This window comes from Labrus mixtus, chromosome 4 (assembly GCF_963584025.1).
Source record: "Labrus mixtus chromosome 4, fLabMix1.1, whole genome shotgun sequence".
In the NCBI taxonomy this organism is placed as follows: Eukaryota; Metazoa; Chordata; class Actinopteri; order Labriformes; family Labridae; genus Labrus; species Labrus mixtus.
The window spans coordinates 6,856,465-6,871,563 of record NC_083615.1 but is presented as its reverse complement, the minus strand read 5'-3'; the positions used below and the strand labels follow the sequence as shown (position 1 = coordinate 6,871,563).

General features: G+C 39.0%; 3 protein-coding genes across 6 annotated transcripts; 2 read left to right on the top strand and 1 right to left on the bottom strand.

Moving 5' to 3' along the window:
- Nucleotides 1–284: 284 nt before the first annotated feature.
- On the top strand, nt 285–3,880 carry snapc5 (small nuclear RNA activating complex, polypeptide 5). Its single transcript, XM_061035471.1, has 4 exons — nt 285–452; nt 900–1,028; nt 1,139–1,219; nt 3,260–3,880. The coding sequence occupies exons 2-4, from the start codon at nt 939–941 to the stop codon at nt 3,440–3,442; spliced, it is 354 nt and encodes a 117-aa protein (XP_060891454.1). The 5' UTR covers nt 285–452; nt 900–938; the 3' UTR covers nt 3,443–3,880.
- A 282-nt stretch (nt 3,881–4,162) lies between these two features.
- lctlb (lactase-like b) lies at nt 4,163–9,955 on the top strand. 4 transcript variants are annotated; one of them, XR_009672919.1, is made up of 16 exons: nt 4,163–4,318; nt 5,149–5,335; nt 5,719–5,879; nt 5,976–6,063; nt 6,148–6,257; nt 6,347–6,475; nt 6,594–6,689; nt 6,776–6,830; nt 6,936–7,097; nt 7,182–7,459; nt 7,560–7,686; nt 7,789–7,988; nt 8,133–8,196; nt 8,435–8,508; nt 9,091–9,135; nt 9,315–9,409. XR_009672919.1 is itself a non-coding variant. In XM_061035469.1 (15 exons), the coding sequence occupies exons 2-14, from the start codon at nt 5,209–5,211 to the stop codon at nt 8,497–8,499; spliced, it is 1,662 nt and encodes a 553-aa protein (XP_060891452.1). In that variant the 5' UTR covers nt 4,163–4,318; nt 5,149–5,208; the 3' UTR covers nt 8,500–8,508; nt 9,315–9,453. The 4 variants fall into 4 exon arrangements, 3 of the variants coding, with proteins under 3 accessions (XP_060891452.1, XP_060891450.1, XP_060891451.1); XM_061035469.1 differs by lacking the exon at nt 9,091–9,135 and having other exon boundaries at nt 9,315–9,453; XM_061035467.1 differs by lacking the exon at nt 8,435–8,508 and having other exon boundaries at nt 4,164–4,318; nt 9,315–9,955.
- On the bottom strand, nt 9,484–14,955 carry zwilch (zwilch kinetochore protein). The gene is made up of 18 exons (XM_061035466.1): nt 14,761–14,955; nt 14,584–14,626; nt 14,397–14,489; nt 13,514–13,650; nt 13,194–13,384; nt 13,003–13,082; nt 12,776–12,931; nt 12,543–12,614; nt 12,359–12,452; nt 12,224–12,276; nt 12,027–12,120; nt 11,575–11,654; nt 11,326–11,482; nt 11,164–11,192; nt 10,942–11,078; nt 10,747–10,842; nt 10,182–10,297; nt 9,484–10,061 (listed from the first exon to the last, which is right to left on the bottom strand). Exons 1-18 carry the CDS (start codon nt 14,808–14,810, stop codon nt 9,973–9,975), a joined length of 1,767 nt encoding a protein of 588 aa, XP_060891449.1. The 5' UTR covers nt 14,811–14,955; the 3' UTR covers nt 9,484–9,972.
- Nucleotides 14,956–15,099: the final 144 nt, after the last annotated feature.

Sequence of the window (15,099 nt, the reverse complement as noted above, 5' to 3'; positions counted from 1 at the left end):
TTGTCCGTTTAGTTCATTTTATTGGATTTTGCATTTGTTAATGGTGAAGAATGGGGGGTAGGACTTGACAAGCCTAGGCTTCTTCCTCTCCCTTTTCGAACGAGTCAAATGTGTATTATATTGAAATTGGCTTTTTATTTATTTATTTATTTTTTATACAGATTTTTTTTTCATTTGTTTATTCATTTTCATCTATTTTTTAATCGTTCGAAGTAAAGAAATAAAAGTAAAAGTAAAGTAAAATGGTAAATTCCGACAGTCGTGGGTTGCACTATTCCCGGAAATGACCGCATAACCACAGGACACAAACTTTAGCTATTAGCGGTAGCATGAGCTTTAGCACAACAGATAACACAAGTCTATCGAAAAATTAACGCTGTCAGGAGTACTTTCTCTTTTGTGTCTCTAATGTCTACGCTGATATGGAGCTCTAGCCTAAATTGAACACAAAGGTAATAGCCTCAAACTGGGCTTTACGTTGCAGGTTCGGTCATTTTGGGGTAACATTGTCGCTATTTAGCCAAATTGTTTTGTTTGTATGTTGCACTAACAATTCAATCTCGCTCTTACCTGTGTAGTTTGGCATGCTCATTTTGCTCTGAAGTGTAAACACACCTGCTCATTACTGAATGTGATCAATGCAAAATATAATATTGTTTTAATATATATTGTTTTAATTCATACTTTATTCTGATCTTGGGGACAGATGTTGGATGAAAAAAATGCCCCAGCACAATTTCTTCTTGTTGACAGTATTGATTTAAATAACGAGTTCAGTGACACTAAAGGCTGACCAGGAACATTTATGACAGGTTGTAAACGTAGCCATCCATGTTACCTGTTATTAACAAACTATTTGATTACACTGCATGGCTGATGATGAATCTCTTCTCCATCAGTATTTAGGAAATGGTCCGACTGCAGCAGCGCCAGTAAAGATGCACAGCCGTCTGCAGGAGTTGAAGAAGGAAGAGGAGACTCTCCTTAAAATCAAAGTCATGCTACAAGAACAGCTTAACAGGTTGAAGGTAAGGACTTTGGGAGATTACAGTCTGTGTTTGGATTTGTGTCTCTTTTTTTAGTGGTGCGTGTGTTTTTTTATTTATATATATTGTGTTTGTGCTCACTTCTGTTTCAGTTTGAAGAAGGGGCCTTGAAATCCATCATTAATGCTCAAACAGAAGAAGGAGCCTCTCCACAATTGTCCCCAGAAATAGAGGTAATGTGTTGTTACTGAAAGGACAGCAGGGAACTACTCTGCCCTACAAAAGACCTTAACTCAGCCAGAGTGTAGAACTGAGAAAAATGACTTTAAAGTCTTTTTGTTGTCCAGCCAAATGAGTTGCAGGCAGAATATTGGAAATGTGGCAATTCTTTGTCTTTTTAATGAGGTTATTAATGTTCATAAAAATCTGTAGCTCAAACATGACCCTTATTTGGAAGTGAAGGTACTCTGCCTTTTTCATTGCCTGTACAATAATAAGGGGTCATACCAAGGCAAAAGGCATTAACTTCCATTTGTTACTGTATTTCACTTGGTTGCATTGTTAAAATAACACAACCAACACTATTTCTTTGCTACACTTTAGTCAAGCTACTGCGGGTGTCAGAAGTGCTTGATGACAGATATTAAAACAAAGGCATAACACCTTAACTCCACTGCAGTGAAACAGTAACTTCACTTTGATCCGCATGTAAAACAAAGGCAGAAGACCTTAACTCAGTTTGAGCATTCCTGAATGCTGCAGTACAAAGACCCTGATGAGTGAAGTTACTGGACTCTGCTTTGGTTTCTCGAGGGCTTTTGGAAGTTAAGGCAAATACAACCTACTATTTTCTCAAAAAAAACAAAAAAACAACACAATTGACTCAAGATATCTGTCCACATGATAAAGCACATCTGTAATGTTCCAAAAATGACAAAAACTTAATTCTTTGAAAAAATTGAAGTTACTGCCTTTTGCCTTTGTAGGGCAGTGTGGTACTATGGTGAACTATGGTAGATGCTTACAGATGTCACAGCATGTTATGTTAATATATTCCCTCTTATTGAAAAATTCACATAAGTTGGTTTGGTTGAATTGAGCACTTTTTCAGTATTCAGCATTTTTCCAGTCGAACAGTTTAAAATTGACGGAAGAGAGTGAGTGAGATGAGGAAGTGAATATTTGGTTTAGATGGGAAAGCTGCGTAGTTTAACCACAGAGAGTAAGAAGGACATTTAAAGCGAGCCCAGCCTGGAATTGCACACCGTGGATGAAACAGCTGAGCAGGGGTTCTGTCAGGGGAGCCCGCCACCACTTCACTGGACTCCCCTTGTCGGCCACCGTACAAAACATATTATCACATTGTTACAACGCAATAGCTTACACATTTGAGGTTTTTTTTTTTTTTTTAATTATATGACTTCCTGGAAGTCACAAACACAATAGCTTTGTGAGGAAGCGTGTGTGATTCATCTTTAAATATTTATGTAAGGTAATACTTGATGAAAAAACTCTATCTTTAACTTAACACTAACTTTATAGCACTGACAATATTTTGCTCTCTTCTAACAAATGGTTTGTCTTGTACAGGATCTGTTGTATTTTCTTCCTAACTCTTAATCAAAAACTGTCCTTTCTGCAGCTAATGCACTGAACTCTAGCATGTCATGATTACTTTGCTCTGAGATATAAACCTGCTATTTGATAGATGCTCCTTTGAGGCAGTACCAGATATTCTAATGAAACTTGAGACGTGATATAAACTATTGCTGGGTAATTAATTGAGTTTGAATTTAATTTACGGTTTTGACTTCCCAGAATCATGAAAACAAGATAATTGAGATTAATGTGATTACTCATGCAACTCATGATGTGTTGCGCTCATTTGGTCATGTGTGATAAATGGAGCGCACCCTTCCACCAAACAGCCTTCGCTTTAAGTTAAGTGAGGAGCAGAGGGAGCTGTGGCACATAGTTTGGACCCTGTGGCCACTACTTTGAAGTGTTTCTTGTTATTCTGTGATGCAGCTGTTGTAAAATCAAAGAGTAATCATGTTTAAAGATTGTGATCTCAATATCAATCAAAATAATTGTGATTTTGCCACAGTCGAGTAGTCCTAATATAAACTTAGACCAATAAGACATTTTCTGATTAGAAACTATTATTTTATTATGACTTTATTTGAGATGACTTCAGACCATTTATCCAACACAAGTATTATTCAGTAAAAGAAGAAAGCGGACCCAGTTGTTCATTTGTTTTCATGTTTCAGGCTAATATTAACCTTGATGATGAGAGCGAGATCAATCGGACTAAACTGCTACTGAATGCCGCTGAAGATTATGACATGGGGGAGGAGGAGGATGAAGACGATGAGGAGGAGGAAGACGATGAGGATGATATAGAAGATGACAATGAGCTTGTGCCTGAGGAGGATGAAGACGATGATTACTGAGAGTCTCAGTGTTACCGGGGCTAAAATATTTGCACCTCTAAATAAGAATCCCATGTAAACAGATGTCTGTTTATTTAACAACTTGTTTTGTACTTTCACTTAGGAAGTTTAATTTATTTGGACCGAGTGAGTAACAGTTGCAGTGTATGATGTGTGGTGCTAGCGGTATCCTTTTTTTTTTTGCCTGGTTTAAGACATGTGGTCAGGATTTCAATTTATGTTACAACTTGTATCAAATTTAGTGAGAAATGTCTCACCAAAATGCCGTAACACAGTGTTATTAGGTGCTTATAGCTAACTAGACATGTTGTGCATTTTGAGGGTTAGCATTTAGATGTATGGCTGGGCCATATGTGAAGGTATGTGTGAAGATATGTGTGAGTTGTGTAAGAAATAAAAATCGTAAGCACAAAATAAAATGTTTTGCATAAGGTTCAACTGACTGATTCTTACATGTATACTTCCAGTTTCACCCCCACTTGCTTCCCAACATAAAACATTGTTTCTCATGTGTTCTTGCATGTTTTTAAGGTTTCCTTCTTAGATATTGAGTTAAGGTAACTCGTATTTAAAATTGTCCCAACCTGACCCAGGCAAATATGTAATGCAGTGCAAACACTTTCCACCAACAAACCATTCAGCATTTTCTAAACAGATAAAACAATACAGTGAGCTTCACAATAAGGCCAGCTTTCACACTGACAGCAGGGACAGCTCTGGAGGAGGGTGGTGCTACAGGGATTGTACAATAGTGAGCGCCCCAATAGATAGATACAGCTTTCTACACGGTCTGCTGTTCCAAGAGAGCTGCCATTCACCCGGGGAATAGGGCTTCGCACACACCTGCTGCAAATGAATGCTCCATAAGTTAAAAAGGTAAGTAAGAGTCTTTTTACAGTTATTTACCGTTTTAAATGAAAGTGGTATTGAACTTGTGAATTTAATGCCAGCTACGGACACTGCACAGTTTATAATTCATTAGAAGAAAAGGGCTAAAAAGAGAGAACGGCAACAACAATTTAAACACGGTTGGGATTGTAAAGCACAATCATTTATTTTTAAGAACAATTTAAAGTCATATGTATGAGCTGTTAAAATATACATGATATGAAACTCACACAACAAAGTGTTATCTTTGCAATTTTTCATTATATTATATAAAACGTCCAAATAGAGCACACTGGTTGCAGGAAAGTGAAGAGATTGTGCTGAAATGTATTGCGAGTCTTTACAACTCCAGATTTTCCCCCTGAGAATATTTTAATTAAATTGAGTCCTTAAACTGTTAGGGTAACAAATATCTCATGTTGGGGTTAAAGAAAAGGTCAATTTTTTTACATTTATGGGATGACAGGTTGATCTATTGTCATGTAATTGTGCCTGGTAAATGTATCATCCTCTGACATTAACTTTGCTTACATAGGTGAAACCAGGGTTTGTATGGGATCTGTCTGCCTCAGCAGGATAAGCACACACACCATTGAGTTTGAAAAGAGGGAATTTGGCTCTGCAATGGGGATGTGGGACCCCCCATGGCCAATGGCAGTGGACACGTTCAGACTGCTCTATTGACCGTTTATTGTTTTCATGCTATTTTTTTTCTGCAACTTATTTAGTCAGTTAAAAATGAAAGAGGTGTGAGTGTGTGTTGGGGTATTTCATGTAAGTGTGACTAGAGGTGCTGAAGGTTCTCTACCTGTGTGCAGACATCAGTGAGAGACTGGAGCAGAACCGGACAGTGACTGTGCTGCAGGCTCAGGAGTACCATGCTGCCCCGCTGTGCACTTAGTGTGTGTCATGTGCTTATGTTGGTGCTGTGTCTGTCTTCGGCTGAGGACTTCGACTGGACAAAGAACGACCACGGCTCCTTCTATTATGGCACTTTTCCAGCTGGTAAACCCAACTTTGGGCGTTTCTTCTGCATATATGAATTGTTGATATTCTTTCTCCCATCTAAGACTATGTTAACACTGCAAGCCACAATGCACAAATCTGATTTTTCTGTTTGGCTGTTCACATTGCTTTTTAAATGTGGTCTGTATCAGACTCCTGTGGGTATCCACATATGTGGCCAAAATCTTATTTGAAAATATCAGATTAAATAGGACTTGTGCTGTTCACACTGTCATTACAAATAAATCAGATCTGACCATGATATGTACAGTCTGTATCTGATTCACATAGCAGCAAAAATAATCATATTCAGGTCACTTTTGACTGCAGTGTGAACTCAGTATAAGAGGCCGAATGGTTGATGACAATGTTGTTTTAATCAGGATTTTCGTGGGGTGCCGGCAGTTCAGCCTATCAAACAGAAGGAGCCTGGGACAAAGATGGAAAAGGACTGAGCATCTGGGACGTGTTCAGTCATAAGAAAGGCAAAATCCAACAAAATGACACTGGGGATTCATCCTGTGAGGGCTACCACAAAGTCAGGGTGGGTGATTGGTGTGAAGTTTCTTAGACATAGAAAGAGAAAAAAATGCAAAACCAAAGTCTATATCTTTCATTTCATTGTGTGGGTGTTGTTCAGGATGATGTTTCTTTGATGAAGGAGCTGAAGCTCAACCACTATCGCTTCTCCATATCCTGGCCAAGACTCATCCCCACTGGCATCAAGTGTGAGTAACTGCTTGTCATACAAGTCTTTTATTTTGATATTTGCTGCAGCTGATAACTCATGTATACTTTGATATTATTTGCAGCTGACCATATAAATGAAAAGGGAATACAGTACTATGATGAACTTATCGACCAGCTGCTGGAAAACAAGATCACTCCCATTGTCACTCTGTATCATTGGGATCTTCCACAGGTTGACATCTAAAAATTATTATCCCTAGCTTTGCACTCCATTTCTATTCTTCTTCACTGAGTTACCTCACTTTTTCTTTTTTTTTCTAGGTCCTTCAAGAGAAGTATGGTGGATGGCAGAATATAAGCATGGTTAATCATTTTAATGAATTTGCCAACCTTTGCTTTGAAAGATTTGGCAGTAGAATCAAATACTGGATCACTTTCAACAACCCATGGGTAGGTCTGCTTTTAAAGATACTGAACAGATTTAATCATACAGCTGGTATGAACATATATCAACTTGTCATTGCAATCAACACAACATGATAACACCGTAACTTGCTCTTTGCTCCAGTCCATAGCTGTTGAAGGCTATGAGACAGGGGAGCATGCTCCTGGACTGAGATTAAAAGGAACAGGGGCGTATAAAGCTGCCCATCACATAATCAAGGTAGGGGAAATGAATTTACATTCAGCGATCGGACACTTGGGGATTTATGCTCCACTTTGACTTATTCAAAACATCATTTTTCACAGGCACATGCTAGAGTTTGGCACACTTACGATACCCAATGGAGGGCAAAACAAAAAGGTAAACAAGGTCAAATACTTGGAGTAGCAAAAATAATGAATTCAGTATTTACCTCTTAACAGTGCTGTCTGTCTTTGTGATGAGCGCTTCTGTTTACTTTGGCAGGTCTGGTTGGGATCTCTCTGTCTGGAGACTGGGGAGAGCCGGTGGATCTCAGCAACCAGAAAGACATAGAAGCAGCTGAGAGATATGTTCAGTTCTACCTAGGCTGGTTTGCTACACCTATATTTCATGGAGACTACCCTCAGGTGATGAAAGACTTCATTGGTAAGTGAGACTGTAAACAGTAAGTTTGAGGTTATACGGGTCGACGAGGTTTGAACTACTCACTGATTGGAATTGTATTTGCAGGAAGGAAAAGTGTCCAACAGGGCCTGGGCACATCTCGCCTGCCAACATTTTCACCCCAAGAAAAGAGCTACATCAAAGGCACCTGCGACTTCCTCGGGATCGGTCATTTCACCACCCGCTACATCACCCAAAAGAACAACCCGTCAGGTCGCAGCAGCAGCAGCTACTTCACGGACCGCGACCTGGCTGAGCTGGTTGACCCACGATGGCCTGACCCGGGGTCTGAGTGGCTCTACTCTGTGCCATGGGGTTTCAGACGTCTACTCAATTTTGTCAAGGTACCTTACAGTGTAAATATGGTCTTAGCATACTGAAACCCGAGTTAGAATTAAAAAAATTGAAACCTCTTATTACACGTTTTTATTGTTCCCCATCTAGACTCAGTATGGAAACCCGATGGTTTATGTGACCGAGAATGGAGTCTCTGAGAAGATGCAGTGCACTGAGTTGTGTGATGACTGGAGGATACAGTATTTTAAGGACTACATCAATGAGATGCTGAAAGGTGAATTAACTCACACAGGTTAAGGCAGCTGTCCGTCTCTTTTGTTTGGCAATGAGGGGAAATTTGATGCAAGCCTTTTCTGGTCCTTGTGTTGTCACTCAGCTATTAAGGATGGAGTCAATGTGAAGGGCTACACTGCCTGGTCCCTGCTGGACAAGTTTGAGTGGGATGAAGGTTACTCTGAGAGGTTTGGCCTGTACTACGTGGACTTCAGGAACAAAAACAAGCCTCGTTATCCAAAAGCTTCTGTCCAGTTTTACAAACGCGTCATCAGCTCCAATGGCTTTCCCAACCAAAGAGAGGTAAGACACACAATACAGTCACTTACAAGCGCTGATGCAAATACTTTCCAGACAGACTTTTTCAAACATCCTTCTAGAATTAAATATTTTTAAGTGAATAAATCCAGTCATGATATGTAACTGCATTGTAAACCACCCACACAGGTTGAGAACTGGAGGAGGAAGGCTGTTGAGACCTGTTCTTCCAGCAACCAGCTCCTCGCTGCAGGTCAGTTTGTCTTCAACATACCTGGCCATATTTATCTGCCATCAGAGGTTTATAACTAGCTGGGGTAAACAAATAAAGATTATGACCTAAAAAAATTATAATTTGACTTGAATATGTGTTGCTGTACTTCAAGCATCCCGGAAAACCAATGACAAAATCAGTAGTTGAATAAGAAGGATGGAAAACTTAATGAACAAATTCTCTAACAGAGAGATATCTTCTTTGTTTGCCCCTCCAGCTAGAAGAAAATCCCAGGAACATGCAGAAATGGCAAAGGTTTGGCCAGTGCATGATGAAGTTTAGAACTTGAGGGTATATGTCTGTCTTCAATGCCAAATTTATGTTTCTGCTGCTTTTCAAATTAACTTATTTTATTTGAATCAGACTAACAAAAATAAGCTTCTGCAGTTTAACACCAAGACCAGCCTTTGAAATAAGCTTGAACTCTTTGTGCAGTGTGCAACTAATTTCTTTCTTTCTTTGCAAAGTTTTACTTGTGTGCCCGCTTTGCAACTTAGATGAGCCCTTCTTGTTCTACAACAGCTTCAGCATAAACTAATTTAGCATAAAGCTCATCTGTGCCCATGGGGTATTGCAAAAAGCAGGATTTTACATTTTCCCAAATAGCACAACTGCCATTCAGGAAGGACATTCATGTGACCAGACACACCTGACAACTTCCTGTGATTGTCCAAAGCCACATCTGTCAATCATCCATGAAGCTTTTTGAAAGTTAAAAACATTCTGGATGATACAATTGTCAGGTTACTTGACCACAGTGCAAATTCTGCTTTCTGAACTATTCCCCATTCGCTGCGTGCAGTTCTCAAAGGGTTAAAATGCTGTTAATCAACTCTGAGTACTTTCTTTTTTTGTTGCTTTTTTTTTTGTTAGAGGAACAGCGGAGTACTGCTGCCAATATTCTAAGACTTATACATGGTAAGGAATCCCTCATGCTCACTTTAAATACGATAAAGGATGATTTGATCTAGGGAGAGAATATTAACCCTTTGAGTGCTGTGCTTAAGCATCATAACTCGCTTCACAACTAGTGTCTATAGACTGCATAGTAATGATGGTGAGTGGTTAACGTGTGTGTATGTGTGTGTGCTTTACAGACCCTCTGACCAGCCACATGGAGATGGTTACTGAGATTGTTGTTCCCACTGTGTGCACACTCTCCATTCTGCTAAGCGCCATCTTCCTCATGTTCCTGCTGCGAAGGCGGAACTAAAAAAGGAGCTCTCACAGTGTGCATGTTTACAAACACAAACATTACCACACTCATAATGTAAATACATTATTACTTTAATTGAGCATGTGTGACTATAAGTACATTATTTGAACTGAATTACAAGAGAATCTGTGACTTTCTCATTTTGGTGTGCATACAATTTGTGCTGTAACAAATTAAAAAGACCTACTGTATGACAATGAATTTAATAACAGACGGTAAAACTGTGTGGGCAGCCCCGCAACATTCTGGATTTTCTTATTGAATTATTGCTGAAGTTCTGTAACTATGACAACAAAGATTAGATTGAGAGTGTCAAAGACGATACAGTACATAAATAAAACAAGTTGGTCACTTTAAATATTTGACAAAACTACAGAGGATGAACAAGAAACCAGTTAGTGGTCCTTGTAAACTTTCTGATGCAGAATAAGACTATATAGCTTCTTCTTGTGGCATTGATACAATTTGGAATACTAATGAGAATATCTAAAAATGCCAAATAAACACCTCCTTTGTTGTTAACTGTTCTCTGTGTAAACTCATGCAAAGTTGACGAGGCTACAGCACACCATGGTGGAGAAGAAGGCAGGGTCCTCACTGTCCCCATTCACTGTTTCATTTGGGTAATCTAAAGACAAAACAGCCAAACAAGACAACTGTTAGCTGCCTTTTAGAGACATTCTTAACTCCCTTGTGTCAGCAACATGAAATACTGCATATGATGTTTTGCATTTTTTTTTTAAATCACCTGTGTCAAAGATGACATGATCAACCAGTGGTCTGTCACTGAGCTGCAAGAATGTCCTGACCTCACGCGGACCGTGGCCACTGGACACCTCAACACCCCACACTACTGGGTGCTCTCTGTTAAATACACACAAACATGAAGGGTGAGACATTAGTTCCTGGTAAATCTTTGCTGTCGATCATATGGGAAAACTCTTGATACTGTTGCAAATGCTTTAAAAAAGCAGGATCGATTGGTTTGAATAACTGAAGTAGCAATTGAAGACAGGCAGGGAATTCATGTGACCACATAAAAAAAAAATAGTGAAAGACTAAAAGTGTTTCTCTTATTGCAGAGAACAACCTGCCTCATGAACACATCTGAATACAGAGGGTTTTCTTCTGTCACACAAAGTTTTTTTTTATTTCATACATGATGCAATGTAAAGGATTGAAAAACAGTTCTTTAAAGGGAACAAAAAATTAGGTCTGAGTTTAAACATGAAGAAAAAGACAAATATCTTAACCTCTTCCATTGTTTTCTTTGAAAAGTGAAGAGACAGTGTGTAAAGGATTGCTTTTCTTACTTCTGGTAGAAATGACCTATCAGTGCCGGTTTGATTTGCAGTTTGAATTCATGCTCTTCATCATACGGGTGTGCTTTGTAGTGCTGCAAACATGACCTAATAGAAAAGAGATTGTCTCATTTAGGGTCAACATCCAGAAAGTTAATTTTTGAACGCCAACATATTCCTGAAAAATAGCAAAATGGATCTACTAACTGTGTCAGCAGGAAGAGTCGATCATAGGGCAAACCCAGGAAGGCACTGCAGGTCAGTATTATTTCCAGCAGATGGTGCAGTTTCCTGAGTCGGATCACTTGCTCCTGCAGATCGACTTCTGTGCTCAGGTAATAACACTACGGAGGCAAATATTCAGACTAAGGATGTTTTTTTTTAACTGCCATTTTAAAAAGGATGTGAGTAAAATAGTTTTATGCCTACCAAATGGTTTAGAGTTGTCAATTCTTCACCTAATGAAAAAAAATAGTTCAATATTTAGGCAAAGTCTGTGCTCAGTGATTCATGTACAATGAGGTTAAATATAACTAAACAAAAATGTAATCAAATGAGTTATAATGACATTAAAAGGGGTAATGAGGTTACCAATGAGGTAGTTGATGTAATCCTTTCTCATCTTGTCCAGACCCATCTCCAGCAGCATGTGGACCGGGGTGACCCCTGTGAGAGACACATGATCAATCTGTTGGTGGTAGGACTGTAGGATGAGTTTGCTGAGGGAGCTGCTGCTGTCTCTGTGAATCTGGACAAAGTGAAGAAAAAGAAAATTAAACTATCACACAAAAATCCTTAAAGAGCATACTTTTTTTTTGTGGAGCAGGCATTTTGTCTTACCCAGGGTTTGATGTCATGGTATTTGAGAGCTTCAATGACCAGCTTCAGGCAGTCACCGATGTCTTGATATGAAGTCACACCTGTAATTCACATAAAAATTAGTAGAGGGGAAGTGGTTGTAAATGGTAAATGGACTTGAGCTTGTATAGTGCTTTTCTAGTCTTCGGACTACTCAAAGCGCTTTTACACCACAGGTCACACCCACCCATACTCACACTGATGGCAGAGACGGCTACATAAAGTGACCATCAGAAGTAACTAATCCCATTCATACACATTCATATGCAGCTGACGAAGCGGTCAGTGATGTGGCTGCAGGAGCTGGGGATCTAACCACCGACCTTCTGGTTAAGAGACGACCGACTCTACCAACTGAGCCACAGGTTGTCAAGGCCTGTTTGTAATGCTTAATGAAATAGTTAGTTGTCTTCTTTATAGAGGAGTTGACTCACTCTTTCTCATTAGTACCCAAAGCTGCTCCACAAAATCCAAATCCCCTCGTTCCAAGAGGGAGTTGTAGATGGGAGTGTCTGTCTCAGTCTTCACCTTTGTGGTACAAAAAAAAACAATAAAAGAGCATGACAGCTAAGATGTTTGTTCTAAAATTAATTATTTTGTGAAAAATCCTTTTGTTTTAATGGTATCATACCTCTGCTGGTTTTTCAGCTTTCTCTTGCAATGTCTTGGCAGTGCTCTGAAGCTCTGAATAGACGGTAAACAAAGAAATCAATTATCTATGTTTTTTCTTAAATCATTAGATTTATTGTCTTAACAAAGCAGATACCTTCTAGGAAAGCCTTGGTTAGATTTACAGCTGATACGCTTTCCAAAGGTTCCATCCATTCGGTCTCACCATTTCTCAAACCATCAGCAAGTGTCTGAAATGACAGTATACTAATAAAGAACTAAATGTAACAGATGCCTGATATCTCATAATCATTCTTCTCAAATGAGTGCAGAATGCCGACCTGAAGAAACCCTAGCTCCTTGTACATCTCGTACATTGGGCTCCTCATGTCACCACTGGCAACTTTGATGTTCTGCATGTGAGCAAAGGTAGACACGTCAAAACACTAAGCATGCTAATTTATTATAGATTTTAAACTGTATTAAAACATTCCAATTATACTTCAAACATACAAAAATTGAGCATTCATGGAAAAGAGAGAGCATGTTTTGAGTGTGGATAAATGCTGCTTACCAGGGTTGCTGTGGATGACAGTGGCGGGGTCTCAAGGATACTCTCCACATGGCTCCATTTGAAATCCACTGTCACAGTGCTCTGCGACTCAATTGTGGTGTTTTCAACAACAGTGGAGCCAAACAAGCTGAACCTGGCACTGCCTTTAACTGTCATCTGGAAGCATGGACAGATATAAAAAGGGATGATGTTTACACTGACTTAAAAGAGTACGCACAATCACTTACCGAGGAGGGGTGATGCCTTTTCTTGTGGTCCCGTTTAAGCTCTTCCAAGGTTATGAGGGAGCCTTTGTCCACAGTTGAGCCTAACAAAATTGGAATGCAAGAAGCGTTAAAATCAAATCAAATATACACTGTACTGATCATTTGTCAAGGGTGTTTTTTTTTCAAAAAGATTTAAATCTTTTGACCTCTACCTTTGCAGGTTACAGAGTATAGTTTGACACCAGACACTTTATTGCCCGTGCAGACAGTTTCAGCTCCAAACCACGTTGTTCCAGCTGGATCAGACATGTCACACCGCACCCACAGAGGCAGTAAGGCAGGGTTGTCGTCCAGAGCTGACACATTAGCATTTTGAGATAATGTATACCAAGACAGCAACTGCCTGTAAAACAAAAAAATGGAAGAACTACATTGAATTTCCATCCAGTCTATAAGGTGTTTAGCTAATAGAATACTATAAGCATTAGCTTTATTTGGATAAAGTATTCTGAAACCTCTTATGACTAGTCACCTCGCTTTCATGATGGTGAGTGGCTGCGGTCCCAATTCTGTCTGGAGTGTATCAGTGTCATCCACATCGGCATCTTCATCAGAGCTGTTTGATGTTACGTTCATTTGCTGATTAGCACATTCAGTTATTTTTGGAACCTTGTGAAACAAAGAAATAAAAATATGTTCCAATGATTGCTGTTAGTGGGAGATTTAGGAAGACTGTATGAAGAAAAAAATGTGATGCACAATAGCAAGTAAACTTAAATTCAAGGCTGGAGGAATATTTAAAATCCTATCAAATTCTAGGCAATAAATATCAATGTGCCCCATTGAAAACCAAAAGAAGCAGATCAAAAAATATTGTGTGTGATTTCTGAAAAGAAACAATAGACTTCCAAAACAAAAGAAAGGGTGTTTGTGATTATTCATTTAATTTACATTAAAGGTGTTAATGAGCAAAACATAGAGGATGAACGGAAAACCAGGAGGCCCCCAATGTACCGATAACTGTAGACATGTATGTATGTATGAAACTGTCTGGAGTGGCATGTGTACATGTGTACAGTGTGCATGTGCATGTGCATGTGCCTGTGACTGTAGGAGTGTGTGTGTGTGTGTGTGTGTGTGTGTGTGTGTGTGTGTGTGTGTGTGTGTGTGTGTGTATGGATACGTAAGCAGACGCTTGGGTGAACTGTGGCACGGATAAGCTAAATGTTTTTTTGCACATTTGTAATTACTGTTTTTATATTGTTTTCGATGTATTGTCCATGCAGCAATTTCCCAGCATCCTAGACAAATTTCTCCCTTGGGAGACGAATAAAGAAACCTTGAACCTTATACCTGTCTCAGGAAACCAGAATGAATGAAAATTAGTAACATTATTATTATTTTTTTTTTCTCACAGCTTTTTCACAGATGAAGACTGGATGGTTTCCACAGAACATATTCAGGACAGGGACACTGTCTCCATTCATCTTTAAGACTTGGATGTCCTCCTGAAACACAATCGACACATTTTTACCATCAATACTAAAAACAAATAGATAGACACAAATAGGTGCAAAAATATTTATCTATAGATGAAATTACCTCATATAAACGAGGATCATTTCTTTCCGCATCCAGAAAAGACCTATACCAAAACACAACACTCTCATGAGAAATATGCAAAGTAATCATTTAAGTAATCAGATAGCCTCGTTTACATCACAGTAAAAGCTAAATAGCTAATAAACAGTAACTTCAGGCATTCAAATGTAAACTCACCGAAGAGCACCGTGAAACTCCTTCGCACTAGATATCGCCTTTGAGCACATTTCAAAAAGAGTTTCACTGTTATAGCGCAAATAGCGTTGAAAGACAGTCGAAGTTAATAAACCAGAAGTTAGACTGCTGTAAAGTTTGTGCTGCCACTGTTGATATTTTGACGGTGGCGCGCTCACTCAGGCTGTGACGTCAAGAGGTCAGAGGTAAATCACTTTTTATCGTTATATTGTACTGTGTTTTACAAATAAAAAAAAACGTCAAAAAATCAGCAGGGTGTTTCAGATTATATGTTTAAAAAAAAAAAAAAAGTTAAAAGTAAAACAAAAACAAAAACTGAAA

Excerpts from the sequence above, each read along its gene's own strand:
- snapc5 (XM_061035471.1), top strand. The coding sequence starts at position 939 with ATGCACAGCCGTCTGCAGGAGTTGAAGAAGGAAGAGGAGACTCTCCTT. Across the intron at positions 1,029-1,138 it reads AACAGCTTAACAGGTTGAAG|TTTGAAGAAGGGGCCTTGAA; the intron begins GTAAGGACTTTG and ends CTTCTGTTTCAG. Across the intron at positions 1,220-3,259 it reads AATTGTCCCCAGAAATAGAG|GCTAATATTAACCTTGATGA; the intron begins GTAATGTGTTGT and ends TTCATGTTTCAG.
- lctlb (XM_061035467.1), top strand. The coding sequence starts at position 5,209 with ATGCTGCCCCGCTGTGCACTTAGTGTGTGTCATGTGCTTATGTTGGTG. Across the intron at positions 5,336-5,718 it reads TTATGGCACTTTTCCAGCTG|GATTTTCGTGGGGTGCCGGC; the intron begins GTAAACCCAACT and ends TGTTTTAATCAG. Across the intron at positions 7,687-7,788 it reads CATCAATGAGATGCTGAAAG|CTATTAAGGATGGAGTCAAT; the intron begins GTGAATTAACTC and ends GTTGTCACTCAG.
- zwilch (XM_061035466.1), bottom strand. The coding sequence starts at position 14,810 with ATGTGCTCAAAGGCGATATCTAGTGCGAAGGAGTTTCACGGTGCTCTT. Across the intron at positions 14,490-14,583 it reads ATGATCCTCGTTTATATGAG|GAGGACATCCAAGTCTTAAA; the intron begins GTAATTTCATCT and ends ATTGTGTTTCAG. Across the intron at positions 12,277-12,358 it reads AACCAAGGCTTTCCTAGAAG|AGCTTCAGAGCACTGCCAAG; the intron begins GTATCTGCTTTG and ends CCGTCTATTCAG.